The sequence below is a fragment of the Podarcis vaucheri genome (assembly GCF_965113315.1).
Source record: "Podarcis vaucheri genome assembly, chromosome: 1".
NCBI classification, from domain to species: Eukaryota; Metazoa; Chordata; class Lepidosauria; order Squamata; family Lacertidae; genus Podarcis; species Podarcis vaucheri.
Genome location: NC_138759.1, coordinates 31928397 through 31954846, shown reverse-complemented (window position 1 = coordinate 31954846; position 26450 = coordinate 31928397). Strand labels below are relative to the sequence as shown.

The 26450-nt window shown below is 45.6% G+C and overlaps 1 protein-coding gene and 1 long non-coding RNA gene across 3 annotated transcripts in view; one reads left to right on the top strand and one right to left on the bottom strand.

The window, feature by feature from the left end:
- IFT43 (intraflagellar transport 43) overlaps positions 1–20446 on the top strand; it is a 51507-nt gene extending 31061 nt beyond the window's left edge. For both annotated transcript variants that reach the window (XM_082234186.1, XM_082234187.1), the window contains exons 6-9: positions 17300–17372; positions 17787–17862; positions 18446–18508; positions 20158–20446. In XM_082234186.1, the coding sequence (XP_082090312.1) occupies positions 17300–17372; positions 17787–17862; positions 18446–18508; positions 20158–20277 (332 nt within the window). In that variant the 3' untranslated portion in view covers positions 20278–20446. The remainder of the gene's footprint in view (positions 1–17299; positions 17373–17786; positions 17863–18445; positions 18509–20157) is intronic.
- A 2610-nt stretch (positions 20447–23056) lies between these two features.
- The window catches only part of LOC309538795, a 22250-nt gene continuing 18856 nt past the window's right edge, over positions 23057–26450 (bottom strand). The window contains exon 7 of the long non-coding RNA XR_014222346.1: positions 23057–25300. This is a non-coding gene — a long non-coding RNA (uncharacterized lncRNA). The remainder of the gene's footprint in view (positions 25301–26450) is intronic.

The window sequence follows — 26450 nt, the reverse complement described above, 5'->3', positions numbered from 1 at the left end:
ATACTGAGAAGTCTCACTAAAATACTTCTGGAAATAAAGAGTCTGGCCCATTTGGCGGCTGGCCGGCCGGCCTGCAAAGGATGCACAGGTGCAGTCCTGCAACGTTCCTGCTGCTGTTTTTCTTCTAATAGCAACTGTGGTTTTCCACAGTTTCCTGACTGGGCTTCTGCTATGCCTGGTTTGCTGTGGGCTTCCAGCACCTAGGAACAGTTTTATCAGCCAAGAGAAACAAGTGGAGAAATGCTCAAGGTGCTTGTGTAGGGAAACATTTACAAGGACAGCAGGAAACCTGGCAGGCAAGGACATGTTTTCTGCCAGGAGGTGCTACGGCTAACTTGAAATGACTAAATCTCAGTCCACGTGAGAAGTGACCTGCAGGGCTAACGTTCACAAACATAAGAATAAAATCACCCAATCTTGCCTACAAAGAGAAGGGAATTTCACATATGGGATGAGGAACTGATCAATATGTGCTTATTCTCAAACAAAACAATGGGGTGACACTTGTTACTTGCGAGGTGCAAGAACCAGCTCACACAACCAATGAAGTGAAACTGCCAATACGTGCAGTGGAGCCAGTGGTCCACACAGGCAGGTATACTTCATGGGTGGCATAATTCTTTCCTGTCTTCTTCACTAAGAATGTAACTCTTTGGTTGGGGTCTGGATATTTTCTGTGTTCAGAGAGCATAGCATACTTCTAGTGGCACATAAATATTTTTTTCAGCACTTATTTTTAATAATAAAATACGGGGCCAAGAATACCAAGATTCAGAGCTTGGAACAATATAAGATTGTTCATACAAATTAAACTGACTTACACGCCATATTCTTAACCTGTTATTTTCACTTCTGCAGAATTTACTAATGTATTTTCTAATGTGCTTCCATAGTCATGGAAACTAGAAAGTAACTTGCTTAAAAATCAAAGATTCTCAGAAATACAAATTCTGTCCCAGATACTGGGATTCACTAGGGAGGTCTGCGCACATGAAGACTGTTTGCCTTCATAGAAGCATCAAATTGTAGAGTTGGACGGGACCACGAGGGTCGTCTAGTCCATCTCCCTGCAAAGCAGGAATCTTTTGTCCTATGTGGGGCTTGAACCCACAACCCTGAGATTAAGAGTCTCATGCTCTACTGACTGATCTTTCAATACTTTGCTGCTTTGTGTGCTCAGGCATGTGTGTAAGTATGAACGTACCTAAGCAATGTGTGCTAAGTCAGTAGGCAGCATACCTCTGCTACTTTTGCCTTGTTTCTGTCCAAGTCCTCTTGCTCTGAGACTCAAAGAGAAGGTCTGTGGCTTACTGCACCATGGGAAGTCTGCTTTAATAGGATTTAATATAGTGACAACCTTAGGAATAATAAACTCTTGCAAGCAACAAAAATTGTTTAATTCCTAAAGGACAGGCCTGGTTGAACCACTTTTGGCCAGGGGCAATTGGGGGCTTAATATTGTGTATGTAGCAATCTGGGTGAATTGAGAGAGAGGCATTTAAGGGTAATTGCTCAATTTTCTATCCATGTCAACAGGGAAAATAGGCAGAAGTGGCTGAGCTCAGCACAGTAATAGAGCTGGATGAGATGGAAGATGCCAGGCTGTTAGGTGAATTGGAAAAGTGCTATCTGTTGAGTGTTTCCTTCCCAGAGCTAGGTGTTTCTTCTAAGCTCAGGCTGCTCTGTAGACCTACATAAAGGGGAAAAACAAGGATTTTGAAAGGGGTGGTCCCTGACCCTTCTCTGGGGGTTGAACCCAGTATTTTGCTTTTGTTTCCCTTCTTGTTTTTGTAACTGCAGGTAAGTGGTCAGTTCCTGTGTGGGTAGTTCTGGACATCACTAGAGGTTATTCTTCCTTCTTTCCAGACTCTGATTCCCTGTAATATCCAACTTCATCCTTTTCACAAGTGTCCCACTCTCTTATATGTTTTTTGAGAAATAGAGCCAAGAGAATGCCTTTTTAAAAAGAAAAGTAGAAAGAAAGAAAAGGGATTTGTTGTTTGGGGTTCTGTTGACCCCAGGAACATAATTATGGGCAGGCTGGCCTGGTACCTCATGTGAGTTGTGTTTTGTCCCAATGCAGCCATTTTGTTCTTTTGCAGAAGTCAACGGTGGCCACTCACTTCTTCAGAAGCAATTAAAGCACTGTGCTTGGGAACAGGGTTAGGATAGAAGCAAAACTGCCCCCATAACATCAATCTGTGTGTCAGGTATTGGGGGGGGGGGAGGACAGATTTAATGTCCCTGATGAGTCTAAAAATTTCTTTGCAACATTTAATTTATTATATGTATTTACACATGGGGCTTGTGACGAAATGTTGTGCTGTAGAGTGTTTTCAGAGTTCCACTCAGTTGGCCATGCCCCAGTAGCGCAACAGGCCAGTTCATCTGGCTGTTACCAGAAGGTTGGTGGTTCAAGTCCACCCCAGGATTCCTGAATTGCAGGGGGTTGGATCAGGGTCCCTTCCAATTCTACAATTCTAAGATACTCAACCCATTCCCCCCCCCACTTGGTTTTACTCTTTCCTCCCCAAGTCTTTCAGGATGCTCAGTCCCCATTGGAATGATTTTGGACACACACACACACACAAGCCCCCCCACTGTAAATATTTTGCTATACTTTGAAAACTGGATTTCTACCTAAGTCTGCTGATAGCATGCACCATCTTATGCATGGATAGTGTCATTTTGCCTATATAAAGACTAGCTCTTCAAGAATTGAGCTTGCAGTTAGGATATATTATTACATTTCCTTCCATCATGGAACACAAGGTGGCATGTTTAGGGTTCAAAGGCAGACTACCTTCCAGGTACTATTACACAGACCCAGATCTGCTTAGCTTCAGCAGAGCTGCTACCTTAGCTGCCTTCATGCCCTGTTGTGCCTTCTCTTTTGGAACAAATTGGCAATGATGACTGGTGTTGAGGCGGATGCAAAAGGTTGACCCCTCTCTCTGGCATACCAGTGCCTTGGGGCAGATTTTGTCTATGCCTTAACTACATGACTACAGTCCCTATTCTGTCTCCTGTAACTACAGCCTGCCCTACTGACAAATGCCTTACTAATAAGTAGCAAGTTTGTGATTTGGGTCTGGTTTACAGCAGAGCTCAGAACAGGCCACTACAAGCTGAATCAATCCTTAAAAATACACAATGAAGTATTATAGCTCCTTTCACTAATCTTAAAAATTGAGATCTCAAGGCAGATAGGAGCCTTTGAGTCGTAAACTACAAGAGTTCTTTGCAAATAACAGAGTCCAAGCTTTGGAGGGGTGCAGGGCAGTATGGCTATGCAATGAGACTTTTGGTAGAGTTAAGATCCTGAGGTATAGAGCTGGGGGGCATTGGAAAGAACTGTGTAGGAAGAACATTGAGGATTGGTGAAATTAAGATGGGAAGTGAGCAAGGAACAAAATGGACGGACTAAGGAACAATCAGGTCAGGTGACAATTATTTTTGCACCTTTGAATTTGGCCAGCCGCACATTTCTACTAGGGCATGTGCATGACTTTGCATTGCCACCAAAGCTTTGGCCCACACTGCTCTGAACTACAGTGAGGACTCTAGTTCAGACAGCAGGATTGGTTTGTAATAGCATTAAAGAGTAGTTAGAGATCAAAGGATGTCACCGGAGAGGCAAGCAGTGAGGATATTTACAAAAAGAGCTGCTACCTTCCTTGACCTAAGGTTGATCAAAGGGAATAGATAGTGGCTGTAACCCACTTTGAGAAGACTTGTCTTGAAAACCAAGATACAAATTTATTAAATACATACATGCAATGAAATGACATAGTGTGTAGGCACCAGACATTAGTGTGGTGCTGCTCTTTCGGAGTCCCTTTCTTTACAGAGGGGCTTAGTGTTTCCCTGGAAAGGCCAAAGTCGTACAATGCACACTGTTGGAGTAATGGTGATGGGCAATGATAAGCATGCCTGCTTCAGAACGGGCTTTTGGCATGCAATGCTTTCCTGGCACAATTCCGCGAAACCCTAAATATACAGTCCTATTGGCAGTTGTGATTGTTGAGTCCATAAGTGTAGTTGACGGACTAGGTTTACCTAAAAGACCCTTTAAGAAAAAGCTCTTGAAATATGATTACAGAATTGAGACACCATCATTTGAAAGTGCCTGAGGCATGCTTCTTTGAAAATTGCAGCTGTAGAGGGACAGCAAGAGAACCACATAGCCCTTGATTGTAGCGTTGTTCCCTCAGGACCTGCTCCCCCCCCCCCCAGTTTCTCATCTGATAGGAGTGAGAAAGAAAGCAGCAGTTAGGCTCTTCGTCTGTCTTATGAAAATCCGATTCCAAGTGGCTGTGATCAAACCCAGTTGGCTGTCAGCTGTGGTGGCCTCATGTGCAGGGAGGGAGGGGCTTCTGAGGAGTTTCTGGATGTGGAAATGTCATGAGTGCTACCGATCAAAGCTGCATTTTTTAATAAATATATATAAGATTTTTTAAATAAAAAAAAACCCTAAGGAATTTAGCATAAAAGAAATGTAGTTTGTCTTGTTTTTGCACTGGAGCATGAAAGGGATTAAATAGAATCAGACATACCTGCTCCCTAACATAATTCAATGAGAGGCTTATAAGAAACTTCTTTCTTGCCTCATATTAAGGCAAAAATCACCGAACTGGCATTACAGAAGGAAGTTTTCTATTTCTTCCATACCCTGTGCACTCTACTCAATGTGCAAAAGACTAAACTGTAGGATAAAACTGTATAATAATGATCGCCTCTTGAGTTTTGTCTTTTGAAAATGAACGTGGGCAAGAATTACAATGTCACATATATGCGTATTTTGAAAGGATGGAGCAAGCTAAGTAGTTGTGCTGAGCATGAAATGACACACAGATGAACAAGGAGAAGTGTTAAGAACAGCATTCCTAGGTCAGATAAATGGTCCATCTTGCCAATTCCCCTATCACCAAAGGCAGTTCGTGCCACATTCTAGTGAGGAAGTCTATAACACAACATTGGTATGATCTAGTATTGGGCAACGTAACATGTCTGAACAAGTTGGACCTGCAACAAAATGTTGCAGAGTGGAGTTCAGTATGTCTTAAATACAAATAGAACACAGATACTGAAGGCAACAGGCACGATCCAGTTGTAAACCAATGGGAATAAGATCAATGAACTTAATGAGTAAGGCCTTTTGATTGCTTACTGTCAGGGGTTCAGGAGCAGAGACGCAGAGAAGGGAGGAAGCAGAGAGCGAGGCAACGGTTAAGAGGAAAGTAGAGAGTTGGGCGCGCGCGCCAAGTTCAAATGCAGCGGAAGCTGGAGCAGTAAGCAGCCCGGAGAGTGAGCCAGGTCCCAAAGCCCGCCGCAAGGAGGCAGAAGGATCAGGGGGGTCAGCGTCAGAGGAGAGTAGAAGGGAGGAGGCCCAGGGGGGCAGAAGGACCCAGAGACGCAGGGAGAGGCGAAGGAGGTGGAGCAAGGCTAGGGTATTAAGCTGGTGTGCAAGAGGCGGGGACTCAGACGGGTCTTCGCCGACCTAGGGCAGAAGGTGTAGAGCTGCACGCTGCAGTTCGGAAATGAAACCTGTAACTTAATAAAGACTCTTATAAAGTGAACGCTGGCGGACTTGGTCCTATGTGAGCTGGGACTGGGTGGCAGCTCTGACAGTAAGACCCGTCTCTCAAAAGCTTCGGACACCTGATATCTCGCAGCGGAGAGAGAGGCAGCTGGAGGAGGGGATCGGTGTTTGGGAGCAAGCTCACGACGGTTAGCAGAGATGACGGAAGCAGAGACAGTTGCAGCGCTGCAACAGGCAGTTACCCAATTGAACGCGGAGGTACTGGCATCCAAGAAGAGGGAGGAGGATGCGGCAGCCGCCTACAGAGATCTCCACGCCAGGTTTGAAGCATGGGTTAAACACGGTGCAGGTCTGCACGGATCACAAGAATCTGGAGCACTGGCGCACGGCTCAGTTCCTGAACCAGAGGCAGATACGTTGGGCGGAGTTCTTTGCTGACTTCAATTTCCGAATAGAGTACGTCCCAGGCGACACCAACGTCATGGCGGATGCACTGTCCCGCAAACCGCAATACCTCGAAGAGGCGACGCCAGCGGCAGCCATGCACATCTTCGCGCCAACAGCGTGGGCGTGCGCTTCAGCCACAGTAGACCTGGATGCGGTGCGGCGGGCGTTGCAGGACGACTCCTTCGCGCAGGCGAAGATGGCAGAGGTGCACAAGGGCACGGCGAAGGGCGACGAGTTCCAAATACGAGACGGCTTGCTCTTACGTAAAGGGGCCATCTACGTGCCGGGAGACGAACTTCGCGCCAGGGTACTGCAGCAGCTGCACGACGCACCCACGGCCGGGCACTTTGGCACGGAAAAAACGGTGGAATTAGTCGCAAGGGACTTTTGGTGGCCCAGACTGAGAGGGGAAGTCGCGGACTACGTTGCGAGGTGCGACACCTGCCAGAGGGCCAAACCGGTGCACAAACCACCGGCGGGACTGCTGGAACCGCTGCAAACGCCGTTTGAACCGTGGGAGAGGGTGGCCCTGGACTTTGTTACGGATCTACCCAGCTCGAGAGGCAAGACAGCTGTACTAGTGGTGGTGGACTTGTTCACCAAGATGGCACATTTCATTCCGTGTGCGAAGGTGGCCACGGCGGAACAAACCGCCAAACTGTTCATAGATCACGTGTTCAAAGTGCATGGTCTGCCGCGGTCTATCCTGTCCGACCGCGGGCGCCAGTTCGTCTCGAATTTCTGGCAGAAGCTGATGAGTTTTCTAAATGTCAAGGTCGATCTGGCATCAGCAAGACACCCGCAGACCAACGGGCAAGCAGAGAGGGTCAATGCCATCATGCAGCAGTACCTGAGATGCTATGCCAATCAACAACCTGCGACCTGGGTGGATTACCTGCCGCTCGCCGAGTTCGCTTACAACAACACGAAGCACGTGTCCACAGGGGTGACGCCGTTCTTCGCCAACAATGGGAGGAATCCCAGAACCTTCCCGGGACGGGAGAGAGTGGGGGACGGAGAACCACAGACGGCGGACGCGTTCGCGTCAGAGTTGCAGGCGGTACACGATCAACTCAGACGGCAGCTGGAGCTAGCTAAGCACGCCTACAAGGTGCAAGCTGACAAGCACAGGCGGGTTGGCGAAGAGATCCAAGTGGGAGACTGGGTCTGGTTGGCAGCCCACGCAGTGCCGACCAGGTCACTAGCCAAGAAGAAGTTGGGGCACAAGCAAATTGGTCCGTACCAAGTCGAAGCACAGATCAACCCGGTAGCCTTCCGACTGGTGCTGCCGGAGGGTTCCAGAATGCATCCGGTGTTCCACAGGTCGGTGCTCACTCCCTACAAGGCACCTCACAGATTCCAGGAGCCAGGGACGGCACCGAGTCCGTTCCGGGAGCGGACGGAGACGCGAGGGGTGACGCAGCAAGACCCCATCAACGAGGTCACGGAGATTTTGGACTCCAGATGGGGGGAAGAGGGAGTCGAATACCTCCTAGCCAGAGAGGGCACCCGGGCCAGCGCCAATAGCTGGGTGCCAGACTACGCTTTGGAGGAACCCCTGCTCAAGGACGAGTTTCATGCCCTTTTCCCACACAGACCCATGCCAGCGAGCTTCTTCGACGACTGGCTGTTCACGCCCACACTTTCTTCCAGCACGTTCCATGGATTCGACTCGGACGGGGAACCCGCACTGAGCACCCGTTCCCCAGAAGGATCGCCGGCGGGTTCGGCGTCAGACACCTCGTATTGGTGGGACGATCGACCGGAGGAGCAATGGCGCCGGAAGTGGCTGGAGATGCCAGGTCGAGCGACCGACGCAGAGACTGACATGGACGTGTTCGGGGAGGACCTTGGGTTCGAGCACGGCGGTACAGAGATGGAAGCGGAACAGGTCAACGTCGGCGACCGCGAGGAGGAAGACTCGGAGGTCTTCAGTTGGCGGCCAACCACGGGGAGCGAACTGTATCCGGCATTCCCTCCCGTGATGATGGAGCACCCAGCACCCACACCTGAAAGCGGGGAGGGGGGAAGGGGGGCTTCGAGGGGGGGATGGATGTCAGGGGTTCAGGAGCAGAGACGCAGAGAAGGGAGGAAGCAGAGAGCGAGGCAACGGTTAAGAGGAAAGTAGAGAGTTGGGCGCGCGCGCCAAGTTCAAATGCAGCGGAAGCTGGAGCAGTAAGCAGCCCGGAGAGTGAGCCAGGTCCCAAAGCCCGCCGCAAGGAGGCAGAAGGATCAGGGGGGTCAGCGTCAGAGGAGAGTAGAAGGGAGGAGGCCCAGGGGGGCAGAAGGACCCAGAGACGCAGGGAGAGGCGAAGGAGGTGGAGCAAGGCTAGGGTATTAAGCTGGTGTGCAAGAGGCGGGGACTCAGACGGGTCTTCGCCGACCTAGGGCAGAAGGTGTAGAGCTGCACGCTGCAGTTCGGAAATGAAACCTGTAACTTAATAAAGACTCTTATAAAGTGAACGCTGGCGGACTTGGTCCTATGTGAGCTGGGACTGGGTGGCAGCTCTGACACTTACGATCAAAATGGTCAAGACACCTGCAGCTCCATTTGTTCATTTCCACCACTGCTATTCTGGCAGTTGGGAGTATAGCCACATTCCTTTTTCGTCTCTCTTCGAGTCAATTCACAGGACCAAATTACACTAGCAACTTAAATGTGCAGTTTTGAGTCAATCCATGTTGATTTTGGCACGAGTCACTTGAAGTAAATCTATAATGCACAAGGAGAAAGCTGCTTCAAGGGGCTGAATGATGGCAGTGAACCTAAGCTGAGTTGCAGACAGGGTGTGGGATGCAGCAGATGAATGAGAACTGAGTTGTGGACTCTTGGTGTTTCCACACTCACAACATGGTGATTTGATATCTTAGGTTTGTTTTCTGCATGGAGCTTTTGCGTTCCTATGACGATTTCTCCCACCCTTTTCTGGTTTGGCAACACAGATGTTTCGGGGCTGAATTACAATATGAGTTCAGATACTCAAGAAGGTGCACTGTAATACATCATAGTTTATTTCTTGCCCCTTATTTTGCTTGTCTTGTGATAATGCGTGTTTTAAAATCCCAATGCCTTGTCTGTTTAGTTGGAATTATTTTTTTCCAAGACTTTGCTCTTAATTAAAAATCAATTTAATCACTTAGTTTCTCAGTCATTCTTTCAGCTCTGTGAGTGCTTTCTGCTAACTCACAATCTGTTTCAGAGATTTGAACAATTTGTACTCTCTGTAAAATTTCCACAGGGCGCCCCCCCCCAATTGCTTACCTTTCCCCCCAATTGCTTACCTTTTTCCACTGTGACAATAAAAAATTGATGCCTTACCTCATTCATTGTTTTTCATTTAAAAAATGGAATTAGAAGAAACTTCTGATCCAGTTATACATATCCAGTGCATCAGAGATGTTTTCCTCAGTTGGTTTTTGTGGGGTTTTTTGTGTAACAAAAAACATTTGGGACACCGCACAAATGCTAAAGATACCTACTTATATTAGAGTCTAACAAAATAAAAGATTAGGACCTTTGAAAATTATTTTTTAAAATTTGTTCTGTGACAGTGAATTCCAGGCATATTTTGTACATTAGCATAGTAAAGTCCAGGATTTTGCTGATATATTGGCTTGTATGAGTATACATCTTGATTTAGTTGCAGGAAAATATAATATGTAATACGTTTGTTGTTTCACATAATTAAAATTAAACAAAAATGCATTTATTTTTAAAGCATGCCTTTTAGTCTTTTAATGGCATTTTATTGCATTGATTGCATTTGTTGACATTTTCTGGTGGTGTTGTTTTAATTAATGGGGATATACCTTTATTTTGAATTTTGGTTTATAGGCACTTCAGTAGCAGCTTCATTATTCATTTTCCCCCAAACTGGTATCCTATCTTTTGTAAGGTAAATGATACTGTATTTGAGAGTATAGACACATTTTTGGCTTCAGAAATACTGCATTTAGTAATATTAGTACAGCATCCTGTTCTCCGGTGCTCCAGCTGTTGTTACTGTTTGGACCAATTTGTGTATATCACTTGGTGATAGATGAGAAATTGCTTTTTGTTACCTACAGCTCAGAACTAGCTGCTCCAGAAAGTAATAATTTATGGCATCTACAGATGTAATCTTTGCATCACGCCCTCAGGCAACATTTATACAATTAATATGAGGACAACTGAAATCTGTTCCGTGTATTTTCTTTTTTAGCATCTACAGGCAGTTACATTCCACAGTTGTTATCAGTACGGTGTGCAAATGGCCAATCACAAATTTTCACATATTTGTTTATTAAGGTAGAGTTGCTGGGGGAAATTAACTGGTTCCAGAATCTGAGCCTTTAACATACACAACTATTTGGCACAGAAGCATGAACAGAGTGATCCTGTATACACTCCTTCATGTGGGGACAAGAGATACATGGCAGCTACACCAGTGGAATGACCATATAGCCAAATTCATGCTCAGCCTAGGAGAGAAGGCGGAAAACAGCAGAAAAAAAACTAAAACAGAAAAACAGCATGGATTCCCGCAACAACCCTGCCAGTGTCCTCCAATCATGTGCAAACACATACCAGCCAGTATGTAAAAGTCTCTGAAAAGGTCCAGAACCTTTTACCTGCTGAACTGTGGGACGTGGTACAACCATCCAAAGCCCACTGCGATATGTTTGTGAGACATTTTAAGAATAAAATTAATTGCATCCTCCAGGACTTTACAGCAGGTGAATCTAGTGAAATATATGGAATGCAATCTTGTCGTTGGATAAGTCTCAGTTGGTTGATTGATTGATTGATTGATTGATTGTAGATCCCACCTTTTCTCCAAGGAGCTCAAGCTAGCATCCATGGGTCTTCTCTCTCCATTTAATCCCCACAAGAACCCTGTTAGGCTGAGAGGCCATGACTGGCCCAAGGTTACCAAGTGACTTCAGGAAGGTGATCAGTGTCTCTTTAAGAGTTGGGGGGTGATCTTCAGGTACCTGCAAGGAACATTAGCAAATCTGCTCCTGACGAAGCCTTCCCTAGGACCTAGAAGGTACCCGTCATTTTAGCCCAGTGGCGTATGTCCCTTCCTGGCCAAGGTGTGGCCAACTAGATTCAGACTCTCTTAAATTAAACTGATTTTTTGGGATACATTTCAGTCAGGATTCAGGCCAGGTTTAGCACAGATACTGCATCAGAAGAGAGACAGAAGAATGTGGCGCTACTGAATCTCAGCGGCTTTTAATGCCATTGAACATAGTGGCTTTCTGGAGCGAATGGCTGAGTGGGGAGCATCTAGCCTTCAGGCTGCTGAGCAGGGCTCCCTTCTTATGATCTTATATTAATGTTCAGTATGAATGAATCTAAATGGCTAGATGTTGACTGCTCTATGGACTGGAGGCGCACAAATGTTGCCCCCATGTTTGAGAAAGGGAAAAAAGAAGACCCAGGTAACTACCAAGCAATGAGATGACCTTTGGGGTCCCTTCCAACTCTACATTTCTATTTAAAAGGATAGCCAAGAAGTCAGTCAAAGTGAGTTCACCCACATTTTCTCTCTCTCTTTGGAATATTCTCAACACAGAGGCAATAGTGCAACAATTATTTTACTATACTGTATAGTGGAAGAGAAGTCAGCCTTGCTGCAGGGGGGGGGGGCTGTTTGCTGCTTCCTTGTCTCCCCCACCCCAAATCAGAACAGGCAACCAAATATCAAGGTTTAGATGATTTAAGAGACAATAAAATGCAGCTTGCTTTTGTTTTCTCCTAAAATTATGGCCTTTATAAAGTGGTGTTCTTTGGCACTACGCAGCATAGGGCAAGGGCTATGATGGTGATGAGATCATCCTAAAGCTTCTTAGATAATTTCTGGCTGTAGTCAGCATGTTGGCACAGTTGCAGCTGTTCGTAAATGCTTTCAGGAAGTTGGACAGCCCCCTTTTTTGTTTTCCCTTGATATCTCTATATTTTTTAGGGCTATGACTTTCCTTTTAATGACAAGGTTTGAAACCCACTTCTCTGTGAATGGCATCACCAATGGGTAGTGTGACCTGATGCTGGAAGAGTAAATTGTAACCCTCCACCATCTATGCCCTGGCCAGTGGTCCAGAGAGGCTGGGGCATCTATATATGCCTCATGGTTTGCTTATTACCCTCAAAGGAGAGAGAACTCAATCTTGTTTGTGTGTTCCACAGAAGCTGCCTCCATTCCTTGTTCCTTGCATTTTTTGAAGACTCTAGCCTGTTGCTTTCCACTTTTCTATTTTTATTCCTCCTTTTTCTATTTAGAGGGAAAAATTATCGAATTGAGATGCACTAATTAAAGCCATTTTCTGGTATTTGGTTACTGGCGTGTTTGATGTCTCTCTGACAAGACCATGAAATGCATGGGGTGTCCACAGGGACAGAATTTGCTGAACACGGTGCTTTGTAAATGCGGGGACACAGTGTCGCAGCAGCTCATGAATATGAAACGCCCATGATGCTACCTCAGTGGACTCGAGAACACAGATGAATCCTGTCATGTGCTAAATGAGACCAATTTCTTTCACTTAACTTCATCTTCAATCAGATACCTTCTTCCATTTGCCTGTTTAAAATTCCCTAAACGTGATGCAGAAGGTAACAGCATTCAGTAAAACAAAGTTTTGCAGCAGCAGAGAAATTAGAATTGTGTCTGGCTGAAGTTTTCTTCTGTTAAAATATAAAACTTAGCTCACTTCCTTTGCTTTTAAAGCCTCTCATAGTGCTGTGCACAAAACAGGGAGGACTCAGAGAGCTGGCCTTCAAAATCTCACTTTCTTCATGCTCTGCTCTTATATAGTTTTGTATGTACACAGCTCTAGAGGTGTGCATTCTTGCATTCTTTGGATACAGCAACTAACTAGGATTATACTTGGAGGAGTTCCCATGTTGAATTGCTTATTGAAAATGGCAGGTCAATAAATGGGAACATAGCGTGGCAGAGCAGCAGAGCATTATTTTAGGGCTTTCGATAATTCCTGAGAACAAACTAGGTCAGTGTTTTTCAGAGTTGTAGGATTCCCAGGGAAACTCAATCCACCAATTTCTTTTTACTCTCTCTGCAGCATTGTTCCCTGCTTCTCATGTGGCTTCTTTCTAGAGTCTAGCATCACTATTTGAGAATGTGGGAACTAGGCTGAGGGATTTCAACTAAAGAAATTCCCATGTTGAAACTTCCCACCCATAGAGACTCATTTCCCTTGCTGAGATGCAGTCCATCAGGCATCTCTTCTTCTGCCTTCTTCTGACTTGTGAATTTTCATATGACAGCAATTGGGGATACAGTTACTGGTCAACAGGCCAAGGGTTGCCTGAGGCAGACTGTTTGGCAGGGCCAGTGGTTTCAGGGAGTACCTGCGTGAGTTACTATAAAGATTTTGGAAGCAAATGCTTCTAAATGAAATGAAACTAAAGGGGGGGGGAGATTTCTTGTATTTGATCAGCATCTCTGGTGATATGCATCTTGTACTGTTCTCTGTATGCTCTTATCTGAACTATGTGGATTAATCTGTAGGGAACTAATTTATGAAGGTACTTCGCCCTTGAGAAATGTTTATTAGATTTATCATTTTATTCTAACAGGAATAGGTTCTATATGTTTTCACTAAAACCTCTAGCAAAGAATAAGGCTGACTTTTAAATGCTGTACGTGTCAAACCTCTAAGTGTAACTTTTGAGTTGCCGAACAGCTCTTTATTGCTAAAGCTTTACCAGCCCTGTATCTGATAACACAGGGGTAGAGAACTTGATTTGACTGGTGGGCCAATTTTGACGGGTGGGCAGGGCCGCCCACCTGTCAATCACTTGACATCTTCCTTAAGTTTCAAAGAATTTGAAGTGTACTCCAAGTGCACTCCCGATTCTTGCAGCCGCTGCTTGAATTCAAACCATAGCTGCAAATATTATTGTCAAATGAAGGGACTGACTTCATTTGGGAGCTTCCAAGTAGAACCAGTCCCAGTGGGAACTGCATTTGGGGGCAAATTTAAGAGGTGTCCAGTGCAAAAACTGCTTGCAGTGGAACAATCAGGTGGGGATCCTAAGGCTCCCAACTGTTCCTTTGCAGCCAAGGCTTTACCTACCCGCCCCCTGCTATCAGATGGCAGCAGGTATGGGGTGAGTTGGTGTGGCTCTGGAAAATAGCCTGGCAGACCTAATTTGACTTGTGGGCAAGAGGTTCCCCAAGTAATAATGCAAGATAATAATGCCCCTTTTCCTGCACATTTAGATCTTTTAAAAAAATATCATACAGGGTTCTATTTATGTGTGGTTTTTTCCAATGAACAAGATGAATAAGTTAAAAGACATAAGCTTTACCTGAAAGAAATGCACTGTACTTAGAAGCCTACCCTAAAAGAAATAAGCCTTACTTAGTTTAATGTTATTTGCGCCTCATCATTCTTGGTATTTCCTCTTGATTTCATGATTCTGATCCTCTGGTTTCTTAATTGCAATAAGCATTTTCAGCCTGGCAAAATGAGTTAACAGCACATAGTGAAATCAGTTTGGCCTTGGCTGGCTGCCCTTTTCAAGTAAGTATGATATTCAGTGTATGCTGCAGAACTTGCCATACTAAATGGGTTGCATGAAGGGTTCCCAAGTAATACCTTCAATCTATGTTTTCTGAATAGCTGCTGAGCTTCTTGCGCTCAGAAAGTGGTACTTAAAAGGCAGGTTTCTATGTGCAAGAACCAGCTCCTATGCAAAACCTTTGATAGGCCACCAGATCCTTACAGATTCAGGTCTTAGATTTGTTTCCAGCTTATCTCTCACCACTTTTTATTTCTCTGTCCTTCTTTTGTGGCCTGCTCAGCCAGAGCCTCTGCTGTGAAATAAGCTTATGCAAATCTTCCATGAGCATTGACTGGCCTTCCTGTGCTACGGCACTGAGGAGGTGGCCACAGAGTATCTCTGTGCTGTTTGGCACAAAGATGGCACCTCCAGTGCTCTGGTTCCTCTTTATCCAAGTTGCTGTGAGCTGAAAGCTGCTCCGTTGAAGGCAACAGGTCCTTGAGTGGTTGGGGAGCTGGAAAGCACAACTCTGCAGAGATTGTCCAAGCTGTCACCGTCTCTTGCTTTAGCACGGCTCTGGCTTCAGTCTCGGTTTCATTCAGCCCCTTCACCAGGCAGCCAATTAGAAAGAAATCCCACTGTGTGGGTTGCTCCAAACAGCCCTCTTGTCAAGAGTCCGGGCTAACCCTTGCCCTGTTGCAGATGGACCAGCACTTCCTCCGCCAGGGTCAGGGAAGCCTGCAGGGATGCAGAGCGGATAGGAAGATGGGACCTGTGCACTTTGGAACTGGGAGAGGGCTATAAGGGGAAACACAGATTTTTTTTAAAGACCCAGTCCTGGACCCCAGACTCCACAGGCAGGGCACCTTTCCAGCTCTTGAATATTCATTTCAGCCTGGGCTGCAGACTGGACAGAGCTGGAAACAGTCAAATGCTTAGTTAGAAAAGCAGAGTTGTGGATAAAATTGGAAGCAGCCTGTTCACTGTCAAGGCGCCACCTCCCTTTCATTTCAGGCAGTGGAGTAAAGGATCACAGTAGAGCTTTGCCAGCCAGTTTCCTGAGGAATGTATGGTTCTGGAACCACTTTCAGAATCAGAACAAGTCAGGGATGGCCAGCTCCTTAAAACCAGAGGAGGTGCATACTTTAGAGCTCAGCTGCTCAAGGGCTAGTTCACTGGAAATGGAAATGCAGCGTTTATGGAGTATTTCATCATACCAGGGTGGCCAAAATGTCTGGCATTGAAAAAGAAAAATGAAATCCACTATTCAAATTCAAAATTAGAATGCAGTGAAACCAAGTCTAGTGTGAACTATGCAGAGCTGCAGATAGTCAACACGTTCTGGTCGGTTGGATGCTGCTTGCAGGCAGCTGGCAGGCCAGCTTGGGAAAGGGCCACTTGCTCAGCTTTGCGTGCAGAAAGTCACAGGTTCAATCCCTGGCATCTCCAGGTAGGACTGGCAAAGATCTCTTCTGAAATCCTTGAGAGTAACTGCCAATCAATGTAAATAGAACTGAGCTGGATGGACACAGGCAGGTACTTGCATAGAACTATAAATATTTGCCTGGGGGGAAATATAGCTGATTTCACTCTCGCTGTCCTGAGAGACAGCCTTATTCACAAAACATTGAGCCATGTGTGTAGGCAAAGCCTGAGGAAGCTTCTTGTCACTTGAAGCCCAGCAGTCTGAATTGTCACATAAATAGAATAGAGATAAGGTAGCCCATCTAGGAAATGGAAAACTCTGATCCTAAACCAGGGAAAAGGCTAAGGAGTAAACCCTACACAAATCCGGAGTGGAATCTCTAAGGCAATAGGATGGCGCCTTGTATGCCTCCTTCTGGCAACTCCTGCAGCCAAGCTGGTGACAAATATATTGCTGTGTTTTCCTTTGGACCATACCAGCAAGACTGAGGGGGGTGGGTCTTGTTATTTGGGCAGCCCAGGGCCTCCATATACACTACCCAGGCTTGCGCCCCAGGGAGGTTATTTCAGTGCTGCTAATTCAGCAGTTTGACTTCACCCCCAGAGGTGCACTCCATTGTCCCTTGAGACAAATGGATGCCAGCAACAAGACAGTGATAATCCCGATCATCTTCTATTTGCTGTCTGAGCTCGTATGTTTTGCCAAATGACTGCAAGAACATTACTCTGGGTAGTATTTGGCAGTTTGTCATAACAGTCAGGCTATCCCTCAGTCTTCACAGAGAGCCTTTTGCTTTTCTTTCTTTCTTTCTTGGGATCTGTATACTCTTCCCACTGGAGCACAAATCCATCCATCCATCCAAGGAGTGTGGTGGAGTCTCCTTCTTTGGGGGTCTTTAAGCAGAGGCTTGACAACCATATGTCAGGAGTGCTCTGATGGTGTTTCCTGCTTGGCAGGGGGTTGGACTCGATGGCCCTTGTGGTCTCTTCCAACTCTATGATTCTATGATTCATTTAATTTTAAAGAGGGTGCAGCAGCCACATAGGCATTTACCCTGCAGTGTGGGTCTCTGGTGTTTTCAGAGATACATTGTACGAACATACCAAGCTGCTTTACACTGGTGTCCATTGGTTCATCTACCCCAGGATTGTCCACTCTTGTCAACTGCTCTCCGGGATCTTAGGCAGAGGTCTTCTCCACCATCTTCTACGTGATCCTTTTAACTGGAGGCGTCAGGAAGTGAACCTGGACATTTTGTGTGCAAAGCATGAGCTGTAACACTGAGCTATAACTCCTCCACGTTACTTTCACACAGAGAAAACTAGGGAGTTTTGGTAGTTCTGCAGCCTTATGACTCCTCCATCCTTTGCAGATATCCCAGTAATCCCTGACCTGGAGGAGGTACAAGAGGAAGACTTTGCCATGCAGGTTGCAGCCCCACCCAGGTAACAGCAAGATCACAGCTGCCATGGAAATCCTTGGGCTGAACCATAAGTGGACCCCACTCATTCAGATTTTGTTGTCATTTGCTTGAGCATGGTGTTGCTATGAATAACAGGTGGTTATGATAAACTCTGTTGTTTTCATATGGAGAGAGAGAACAGCTGCTATGGACTCTGAATATGTGTGTCAACCAAAAAAATACAAACTTTTTATTAAGATCAGTCTGTATTTATGGCAGCTGCTTTATTTATTCATAATATTTCTTAACTGCCCTTCATCCTAAGATCTCAAGGCAGGTTGTAACTAATGGATATACAATAATAAAGCAAGTAAACCCATTCCAAGTGGAACATATGGACTCTGGTGAGGGGTGTGGAGTGCTCTAATTTGGTTCCTTGCTCTGTCCCCAATTGCAGCGTTCAGGTGAACAGAGTGCTGACCTACCGTGACCTGGACAATGACCTCATGAAGTATGCTGCTTTCCAAACTTTGGTGAGTGTAGGCAGTTAGAAATCTATATTCCCAGAAACCCCAGGGTGTCCCTTTTCATGGTGAGACTGTGTGAATAAGGTGAGCATTCTACTGATAGTGTCATTCTGGAACACAAGATGTTAAGTACCTGTTTGGCAGATCTGCATGGTATATGCTTTGCAGTGTCTGCTAAGGCATCTTTGGGTGTTCCTCTTCACTTCCCACTTTAGTGATCTTCACTTAAATCCAGTGTCCATCCCTTTGTTGTAATTCCTTTGGTGGAGCTCCCTTCCCTCCAGAAGGAATAAGCACACTCCGTTTTATACTTTGAGCCAAGGCTCAGCATGTGGATAACTCTGGAGAATTAGAAAGCTCTCATGCGGTTCTAGCTACAGAGCCTTCCCAAGGTGAAAAGGCTTTTCCAGATTGTAGAGTGCCAAAATTTCTCTTTGGATTGGTTTTCTCATCCAGATGCTGATGCGCTTGAACAGCTTTGCTCCATTAGTGGCAATGTAAGTTATCCAGAAGCAGGACAGATGTGTGCAACATGTGTGTTTCCGTTATTGTTCTTGGATCTGAATTACGTTTTTATGCGCTCCCACAGGATGGAGAGGTTGACCTGAAGTTGCTCAGTAAGGTTCTAGCTCCAGAACAGGATGTACGAGAGGTGAGTTTGCTCTGGGCCAAGAGGAGAACTAGACCATTATTTTTGCTCAGCAGGAACATAGGAAGCTGCCTTAAACCAAGTCAGACCATTGGTCCATCTAGCTCAGTGTTGTCTGCTCTGACTTGCAGCTGCAGGGTTTCAGTCTTTTCCAGGCCTACCTGGAAATGCCAGGGATTGATTCTGGGTCCTTCTCCATGCAGAACATGTACTACTTCTTTTTCTGTTTGCTGCAATCCTCTCCTGTTGGCAGTTTTCTACCCATACAGTCATACCTTGATTGTCAAACGCCTTGGTATTCGTACATTTCGGCTCCCAAATGATCAAAACCGGGAAGTGAGTGTTCTGGTTTTCGAACTTTTTTTTGGAAGCCAAACATCCGATGCGGCTTCCACTATTGTTTCTGGCACGCCTTTGCAATCAGAAGCCATGCTTTGGTTTCCGAACGTTTCGGAAATTGAACGGACTTCCGGAACGCATTCTGTTCGAAAACCAAGGTACGACTGTATATGCTTCCTGTTCTTAACAATGCAAGCTTCCTGTTCTTGGGATTGTGAACTATTCTTTAAAAATAAATTTATACTGGTTATCTATCAACATATCTATCCACCCTAAAGGCCCGATTACAACATTGAGCCAAACGAACAATGCAGCAAGTGTTTGTCTATATAGGAGAATGAGACAATCTTTTAGGTATCCTGGTTCCAAGCTATGTAGGACTTTGCACACCAGTACCAGCAGCTTGGACTTGGTCCTGTAACCAGTTGGTGGCCAGTGCAATTCTTTCAGCAGCAGTATAATGTGATGGCAAGATCCTGCCACAGTGAGCTGTCAAACCACTGAATTTTTGTATTAACTGCAGCTTCCAGGACAGTCTCAAAGGCAGCCCTGCATAGAGCACATTACAGTAATCCAATCAAAATTAACAGTGCATGAACAACAGCTGTGAGGCTATCCCAATCCAGAAATGGCTATAACTAAAGTTGGTAAAAGGCACTCCTGGCCACTGAGGTCAGCTGGCCCTCTAGCCCCTTCCCCTAACTCTCCTTATGACCACTCCCCGTGGCTTCATGTAGATGTTAAATAGCATTGGGGACAGGATAGTACCCTGCAGCCCCCCCAAAAAAAAAACAATTGCCAAGGGGCTTGTTAAATAATTGCCCAGCACTATTCTCTGAAACCAGCCTTGGAGGAACTGAAGCACTGTGTAGCAGTGACCCCAGTGCTCATCTTATGGAGACAGTTCAGGAAGATACAATGGCCAATGGTATCAAAAGCTGCTGAGAGATCAAGTAAGAACAACAGGCTCTTTCTCCCCCTGTCCTTCTCTCGATAAAGGTCATCCATCAGGGCGACCAAAGTCAATTCAGTCATATAACATGTCCAAACCCCTGTTTGGAAGAAGTCCTAGAGGACTTGCATTTACTGTGATCATATATACAGTATAATTGACAGTGATATATAAAATAGTGGCACTGCAAGTGGTATGGATTAAAACGCACACTGTCAAACCTTCAGGCTTTCTAGTAGAATTTGGGTTACTGCTATGAAGTAGCTTTTAGACAAGACATGGCATTCTTTCTGCCATTTGGACTGTGTTGCAATGCTTTGGGACATTTTTCCACTTAGTATTTCTTTCCTTTTTTTGGCAGGATGATATCAGCTGGGACTGGAATCATCTCTACACAGAGGTGGCCTCGGAGCTTCTGAGCGAGTGGGAATTGGGGCAGGCGGAAAAGGAGGAGACCCCCGCTCCAGTTAAGAACGCTTGAGCCTTGGCTGTTGAGCTTTGACAGCCAGGAGTGCCTCCTTTGCTAAGCAGGCACAGCTGCCAACCACACCGGCACAACTACAGATTACTAATGCATTATATTTTGAACCCATGCTTTGTATCTGAGGAATCATTTTAGTCCACTTAATAAACTTGTTTAATAGAGTTCAGCAGGAGTTTTGTTCATGGTGTGTTTGCGAGGGCTCCAACCTTGTCAGTTAATCAGTTTAATTGGTTAAAAAGAGTATTTCTGTTACAGTATTAGTTCAATCTGATCAAGATGATGAATAAAAATGCTTATAAAAACAAGATCTTGTCAAAGCTTACCACTTTGCAACAAACATAGAACTCTTAAGAACTACCATTTCTCCTATGAATCAGATCAGTTAATTTGTCCATTTCTGCCTTCTCTAGATATTTCACCAGTGATTCCCATGCAGCCAGACGTTTTGGACCTTTTCACAAGTTTGTACTGAGATTAAAAACCTTTTGAGTTACTAATTGGGCACAACATTTAAAAATATTTTTATATAAGTACATGTAACGAATTATAGATTGACTTTCAAGACCTGCAATTTATACATATCTTGATTGACCTAAAGGAAGTATGTTTTTTTTCTTTCAGAACTATTATATACTCTTCCTAAAATATTTATGCAGATTGAATTGATAATTTGACAAAGGTTTCTTTAATTGAGTGACAACCCTAGCATGTGCTCTAAAACAATTTGAAATGTAGAGGAGAAATTGTATAGTACACACAGAAAGAAACAATAATGGGTTCATCCATATGAAAAAAGCACCATACTGTACATCACATTCTGTCTTGAGCTTTGTTCTACACTGAAACGCAAACTGCAAGCAGAAGTTTTCTGTTATGAATTGCACTGAAAGCCCAGATCCTGGTTGATCTTGCTGTCTGCTCGTTTTCCCCCAAACCAAAATGAGTGAGCGACTCTTGCTTTTATCAGCATCAACACTTCTTTTTTGGTGGTCATGTGCAAACCGGCAGGGCAGTGAAATGAGGCCACCAACGGACAAAGTAGGAGTTTCTGCATACTCAGGGGACTTTGCAGGTATGTGGAGAAACCCTTCTAAAAGCAGGCTGAAGACATACTACTGGCCCCCTCCCTAACAGGTATAAAGCATTAGGAACAGTTAAATGCCCTGCAAGTGAGGAAAGCAAGGCTACCAAAGACCCATCTTTTCCTGAAAGGGAGAGGAGACAGAAACAGCCTTTTGGGGAGCTGCCCAACATCCAGTTCTCTGAAGGTTCTGGTGGAGTGGTCTTTGACATTCAGAAAGTGCCTCTCCTTTGCTAACCAGGGCTGTTGTCATGATGTCATACTATGAGGGGAGGGACTTCCCCTCAGCCTCCAAACCAGCCTTACCTGCTTAGCAGTGTACAGGGCTTAGTTGGAGATCATCCTGAGCACCAGTAAACCAGTGCCAAAGTTGCAAGCTTGGGATCTTTTTACTACAGTGGTACCCCAGATTACGGACACTTCAGGTTACAGACTCCGCTAACCCAGAAATAGTACCTCGGGTTAAGAACTTTGCTTCAGGATGAAAACAGAAATCGTGCTCTGGTAGCGCGGCGACAGCTGGAGGCCCCATTAGCTAAAGTGGTACCTCAGGTTAAGAACAGTTTCAGGTTAAGAACAGACCTCCAGAACGAATTAAGTTCTTAACCCAAGGTAGCACTGCATTCTCTCCTACCTCTTCATTCCCTAGTTCAAGAAGGACACTGACAAACTGGAACGTGTCCAGAGGAGGGCAACCAAAATGGTCAAAGGCCTGGAAACGATGCCTTATGAGGAACGGCTAAGGGAGCTGGGCATGTTTAGCCTGGAGAAGAGGAGGTTAAGGGGTGATATGATAGCCATGTTCAAATATATAAAAGGATGTCATATAGAGGAGGGAGAAAGGTTGTTTTCTGCTGCTCCAGAGAAGCGGACACGGAGCAATGGATCCAAAGTACAAGAAGGAAGATTCCACCTAAACATTAGGAAGAACTTCCTGACAGTAAGAGCTGTTTGACAGTGGAATTTGCTGCCAAGGAGTGTGGTGGAGTCTCCTACTTTGGAGGTCTTTAAGCAGAGGCTTGACAGCCATATGTCAGGAGTGCTCTGATGGTGTTTCCTGCTTGGCAGGGGGTTGGACTCAATGGCCCTTGTGGTCTCTTCCAACTCTATGATTTTAGAGAGCGGATAAAGGTAAAGGGACCCCTGACCATTAGGTCCAGTCACGGACGACTCTGGGGTTGTGGCGCTCATCTCACTTTATTGACCAAAGGAGCTGGCGTACAGCTTCTGGGTCATGTGGCCAGCATGACTAAGCCACTTCTGGCAAAACCAGAGCAGTGCACGGAAACACCGTTTACCTTCCCGCTGGAGTGGTACCTACTTATCTACTTGCACTTTGACGTGCTTTCGAACTGCTAGGTTGGCAGGAGCAGGGACCGAACAACGGGAGCTCACCCTGTTGCGGGGATTTGAACAGCCGACCTTCTGATCTAGGCCCTGTGGCCCCTAGGCTCTGTGATTTAACCCACAGCGCCACCCGCTTCCCTAGAGAGCGGATAGGAGGGGTTAATATCTCCCGATAAAAAAGAAGAAAAAAACCAAGTCTCTCAGATGGTGTGGGGGGAAGGAGGTGAGCAAAAGCCCTAATACTTTATTGCTCTATTTAGAATCGTAGAGTTGGAAAGGGACCCCAAGGGTCATCTAGTCCAACCCCCTCTCAGCTAAAGCATCTCAGCTAAAGCATCCATGACAGGTGGCCATTTGGGGACTAGCTGAGATGATTTCTGTGCTGCCAGCCCCCCCCCCCGGATTAAAGCACTCATGGTCAGGGGTGCTTACACATCCTGCTGCTAGATTTAAATCACTGTATTGCTCAGTGATAATTTTTGCAGAAGGAAGGCTGACTTCCTTGTGGGTGGGGGCAGATTCTTGCTTAAGATTCCCTTGGGAGTTACAGCAGTGCTTGCTCTGAACCCAGAGCCGTCAAAGTTCACAAGAAATTTCAGAAAAGGATCATTGACTGCTGCTTATTCCTCATTTATGAAAGAACGAGGCCAACCCCTGTGGTGGAGTCAGACTTCCTGTGAGGTGCTCTGTTGACATCATTTGTTATATTAATTATAATAGTGCTTTAAGAACTCCTGCCATGAAGCAGGTCCTAAAGTCCAAGATCTGCTGATACTCTGCATTCTTAGGCTTCATTCTTAGCACTGCTGGGATATTTTTTTATTAAGGTCTTCGCCCCTAAAGATCTGAAATGGGGTGGATGACAGCAGAGAGTTGACGTTTCCTCCATCTGTACACGCATGCATGGCGTTAGACATGTAGTAGAAAAACCATCATTGTTCACTGAGCACAGAAAAGTGCTTGGCATGGGCTGATCTTCAGTGATATTCTTCCCCCATCCCACTGCCTTTTCTTCCACCAAGACCCACACGGAGCCTAGCATCCACACCCCACTTGAAAAGCCTCTCATTAAAATTCAGAAAAACAAAGTGGCTCAGTCCCTTGGATGCACACCTGGAAACCTTGGGAGATCTACACAGACAAAACGCGTATTGCGATTCTTAATTATAAGCTGTGGGACTTACTGGGGTAGGAATACTTTCTTCCTCATCTTCCAGGGTCAAACTCAGGCGTGCTCTGCTTTCCTGTTTAGCTGGCGTCCTGCTGTGGTTGCGCTTGCTGTTGTTTGTCACTCCCGAAACCTGAAGGGAATCTCTACCTTGAGAATAAGGGCAGGAGGCCACCGCAGCCTCAGGAGTGGGTCATTGCAGTGGACTGCAGCTCCCTTGACACCCTGTTTTATATGTTCTGGCTGTACTCAGCCTCCCCTCTACTGCACACAAGTCTGCTTCATTTCAACATGAAAACAAAGGAACTCAGATACTGGGCAACTGAAATCTGAAAGGGAAAAGGAGCTGTGAGCCCAGGGTATGGTTGCATTCAGTTATAATGGAGTGCTCAGCTGGCGTTTCAGGGAGACAGACCTGGAATGGAGGAGCAAAGGGCTGCTTTTTCCAAACAAGGACACACAAAATCAGGGAGAACCGTGGATCTAATCTCCATGCTGAAATGTGCAGAATATGTTCCAGTTGTGTTCATTTATTGTATTCTGCATCTTCTTTTGACTTGATACTGCCCCTATATGCATTGCAGTATTTTTCAGCCCAATGCATTAGAGAGAGGATGAAGGTATATGGCCCCTTGTTTGACAGGGATAGGAGAAGTTAACCTACCACCACAGCCCTTGCCACAATATTTCAAAATTCTGCTCAGTGGTACAGCATGTTCTCTGCATGCAGAAGGCCACAGGACTGATACAGGAGAGCATGGAAGAAATTCTGCCTGAAACCGTGGAAAGCCATTTTTTGCATTGCAGACAGCACTGCGCTACATAAATGATTGATTTAACATGGCATAAAGCAGCCTCCTAGGTTCCTAAAAACCCAGATGCAGTCCAAATACATTATGTCAGTTATATGCAATTAATTCAACACATCACCCTTCAATTTGCAATTTGGAAGCAAATGCATAGCACCCTGCTTTTCAGATTCTCCAGCCACCATCAGTAGGAGAAAGAGCGTCATGATTTCCCCATCTTCTTCTATCCCTCTCTGCTAGGTTTCTTCGGGATCTTGATTTTGGCAGCATGACTGACTTTGGAATGTGGCTGGGAACTGCTGCTTCCCCTTTCACATGACCCGATACTGTCCCAGGATGAGCTGTGCATCATCACTGCTCTGTAAGCAACTGGAAACAATGAGACAAGACTGGAGGCTCCAACAAGTTCTCAGCCATGTGCTGGAATGCACCCAGGTGTCCTGGCTGGGACAGAGCTGCATGGCAAGCCCTGATATGTAAAAGAATTCTCTGGAAAGTATCTGCATGTGTTGAAAATTCCAGAGCAAAATGTTCCGTTTTGTAACTACTCTCAGTTGCACTGAAGTTATGGCACCAGTGACATATTTCATGCAAGCTGATTCCAGCACTCGGCATCTGTTGAAATCAACATTGAGGTCTGTTAAAAGGGTAGCAAGGAGCAAAGGATCTCAAAATGTGACTTTGGGTGGCATTAAACTAAATTTGCACAAGTGGAACAACTTCTACAACAGGACTCACTGTACCATCCTCAGATCTGGCTGGGGGTGGGAGGAACCCAACAGAACAGATTTATTGGGTGTAAATGGAGGAAGAAGGAAGTCCTGTTGCACAAGTGGAAATCATCCTACTGACGCAAAACACTACTTAGCACTATTATCAATTATACAACCTATAGTGACTCTGACACATTAGGAGTATTTTCATATTATTGTGTTTTTTTTCTGCTGCACGATCTATTTCAGGACCATCAGCCATAGGCAGACATCAATCACAAGGCTTCTGGGAGCTGTCCTGGAGCCCTGACTCAGGAATCTCTAGGCTACTGCACCTCTTTTGGCCCTTAGGAACCAAGTGGCGTGTCTTTCTGTTAGCGTCCTGCATGCCATTCACAGATATTGCTTCCTTCTTTGCCCCTTCTGGCTGCTTCTGTCTTGGATTCTTGGTCTTGCAATCTTTTCCTCAGTTTGTACCAATTACGCTACTTGCATCTGCCTCACCTGACCCGACTACCTTTCTAGAACTGATCTCAAGTTTGCCCTTCTGACTGCCAGATTCTCTCCTGGACTGCAGCAGAAGCTAAACTTGGGCAAAAAAAATGAGAGGCACAAATACAAGGTTGGTGACACCTGGCTTGAGAGCAGTACATGTGAAAAGGATCTAGGAGTCTTGGTTGACCACAAACTTGACATGAGCCAACAGTGTGACGCGGCAGCTAAAAAAGCCAATGCAATTCTGGGCTGCATCAATAGGAGTATAGCATCTAGATCAAGGGAAGTAATAGTGCCACTGTATTCTGCTCTGGTCAGACCTTACCTGGAGTACTGTGTCCAGTTCTGGGCACCACAGTTCAAGAAGGACACTGACAAACTGGAACGTGTCCAGAGGAGGGCAACCAAAATGGTCAAAGGCCTGGAAACGATGCCTTATGAGGAACGGCTAAGGGAGCTGGGCATGTTTAGCCTGGAGAAGAGGAGGTTAAGGGGTGATATGATAGCCATGTTCAAATATATAAAAGGATGTCATATAGAGGAGGGAGAAAGGTTGT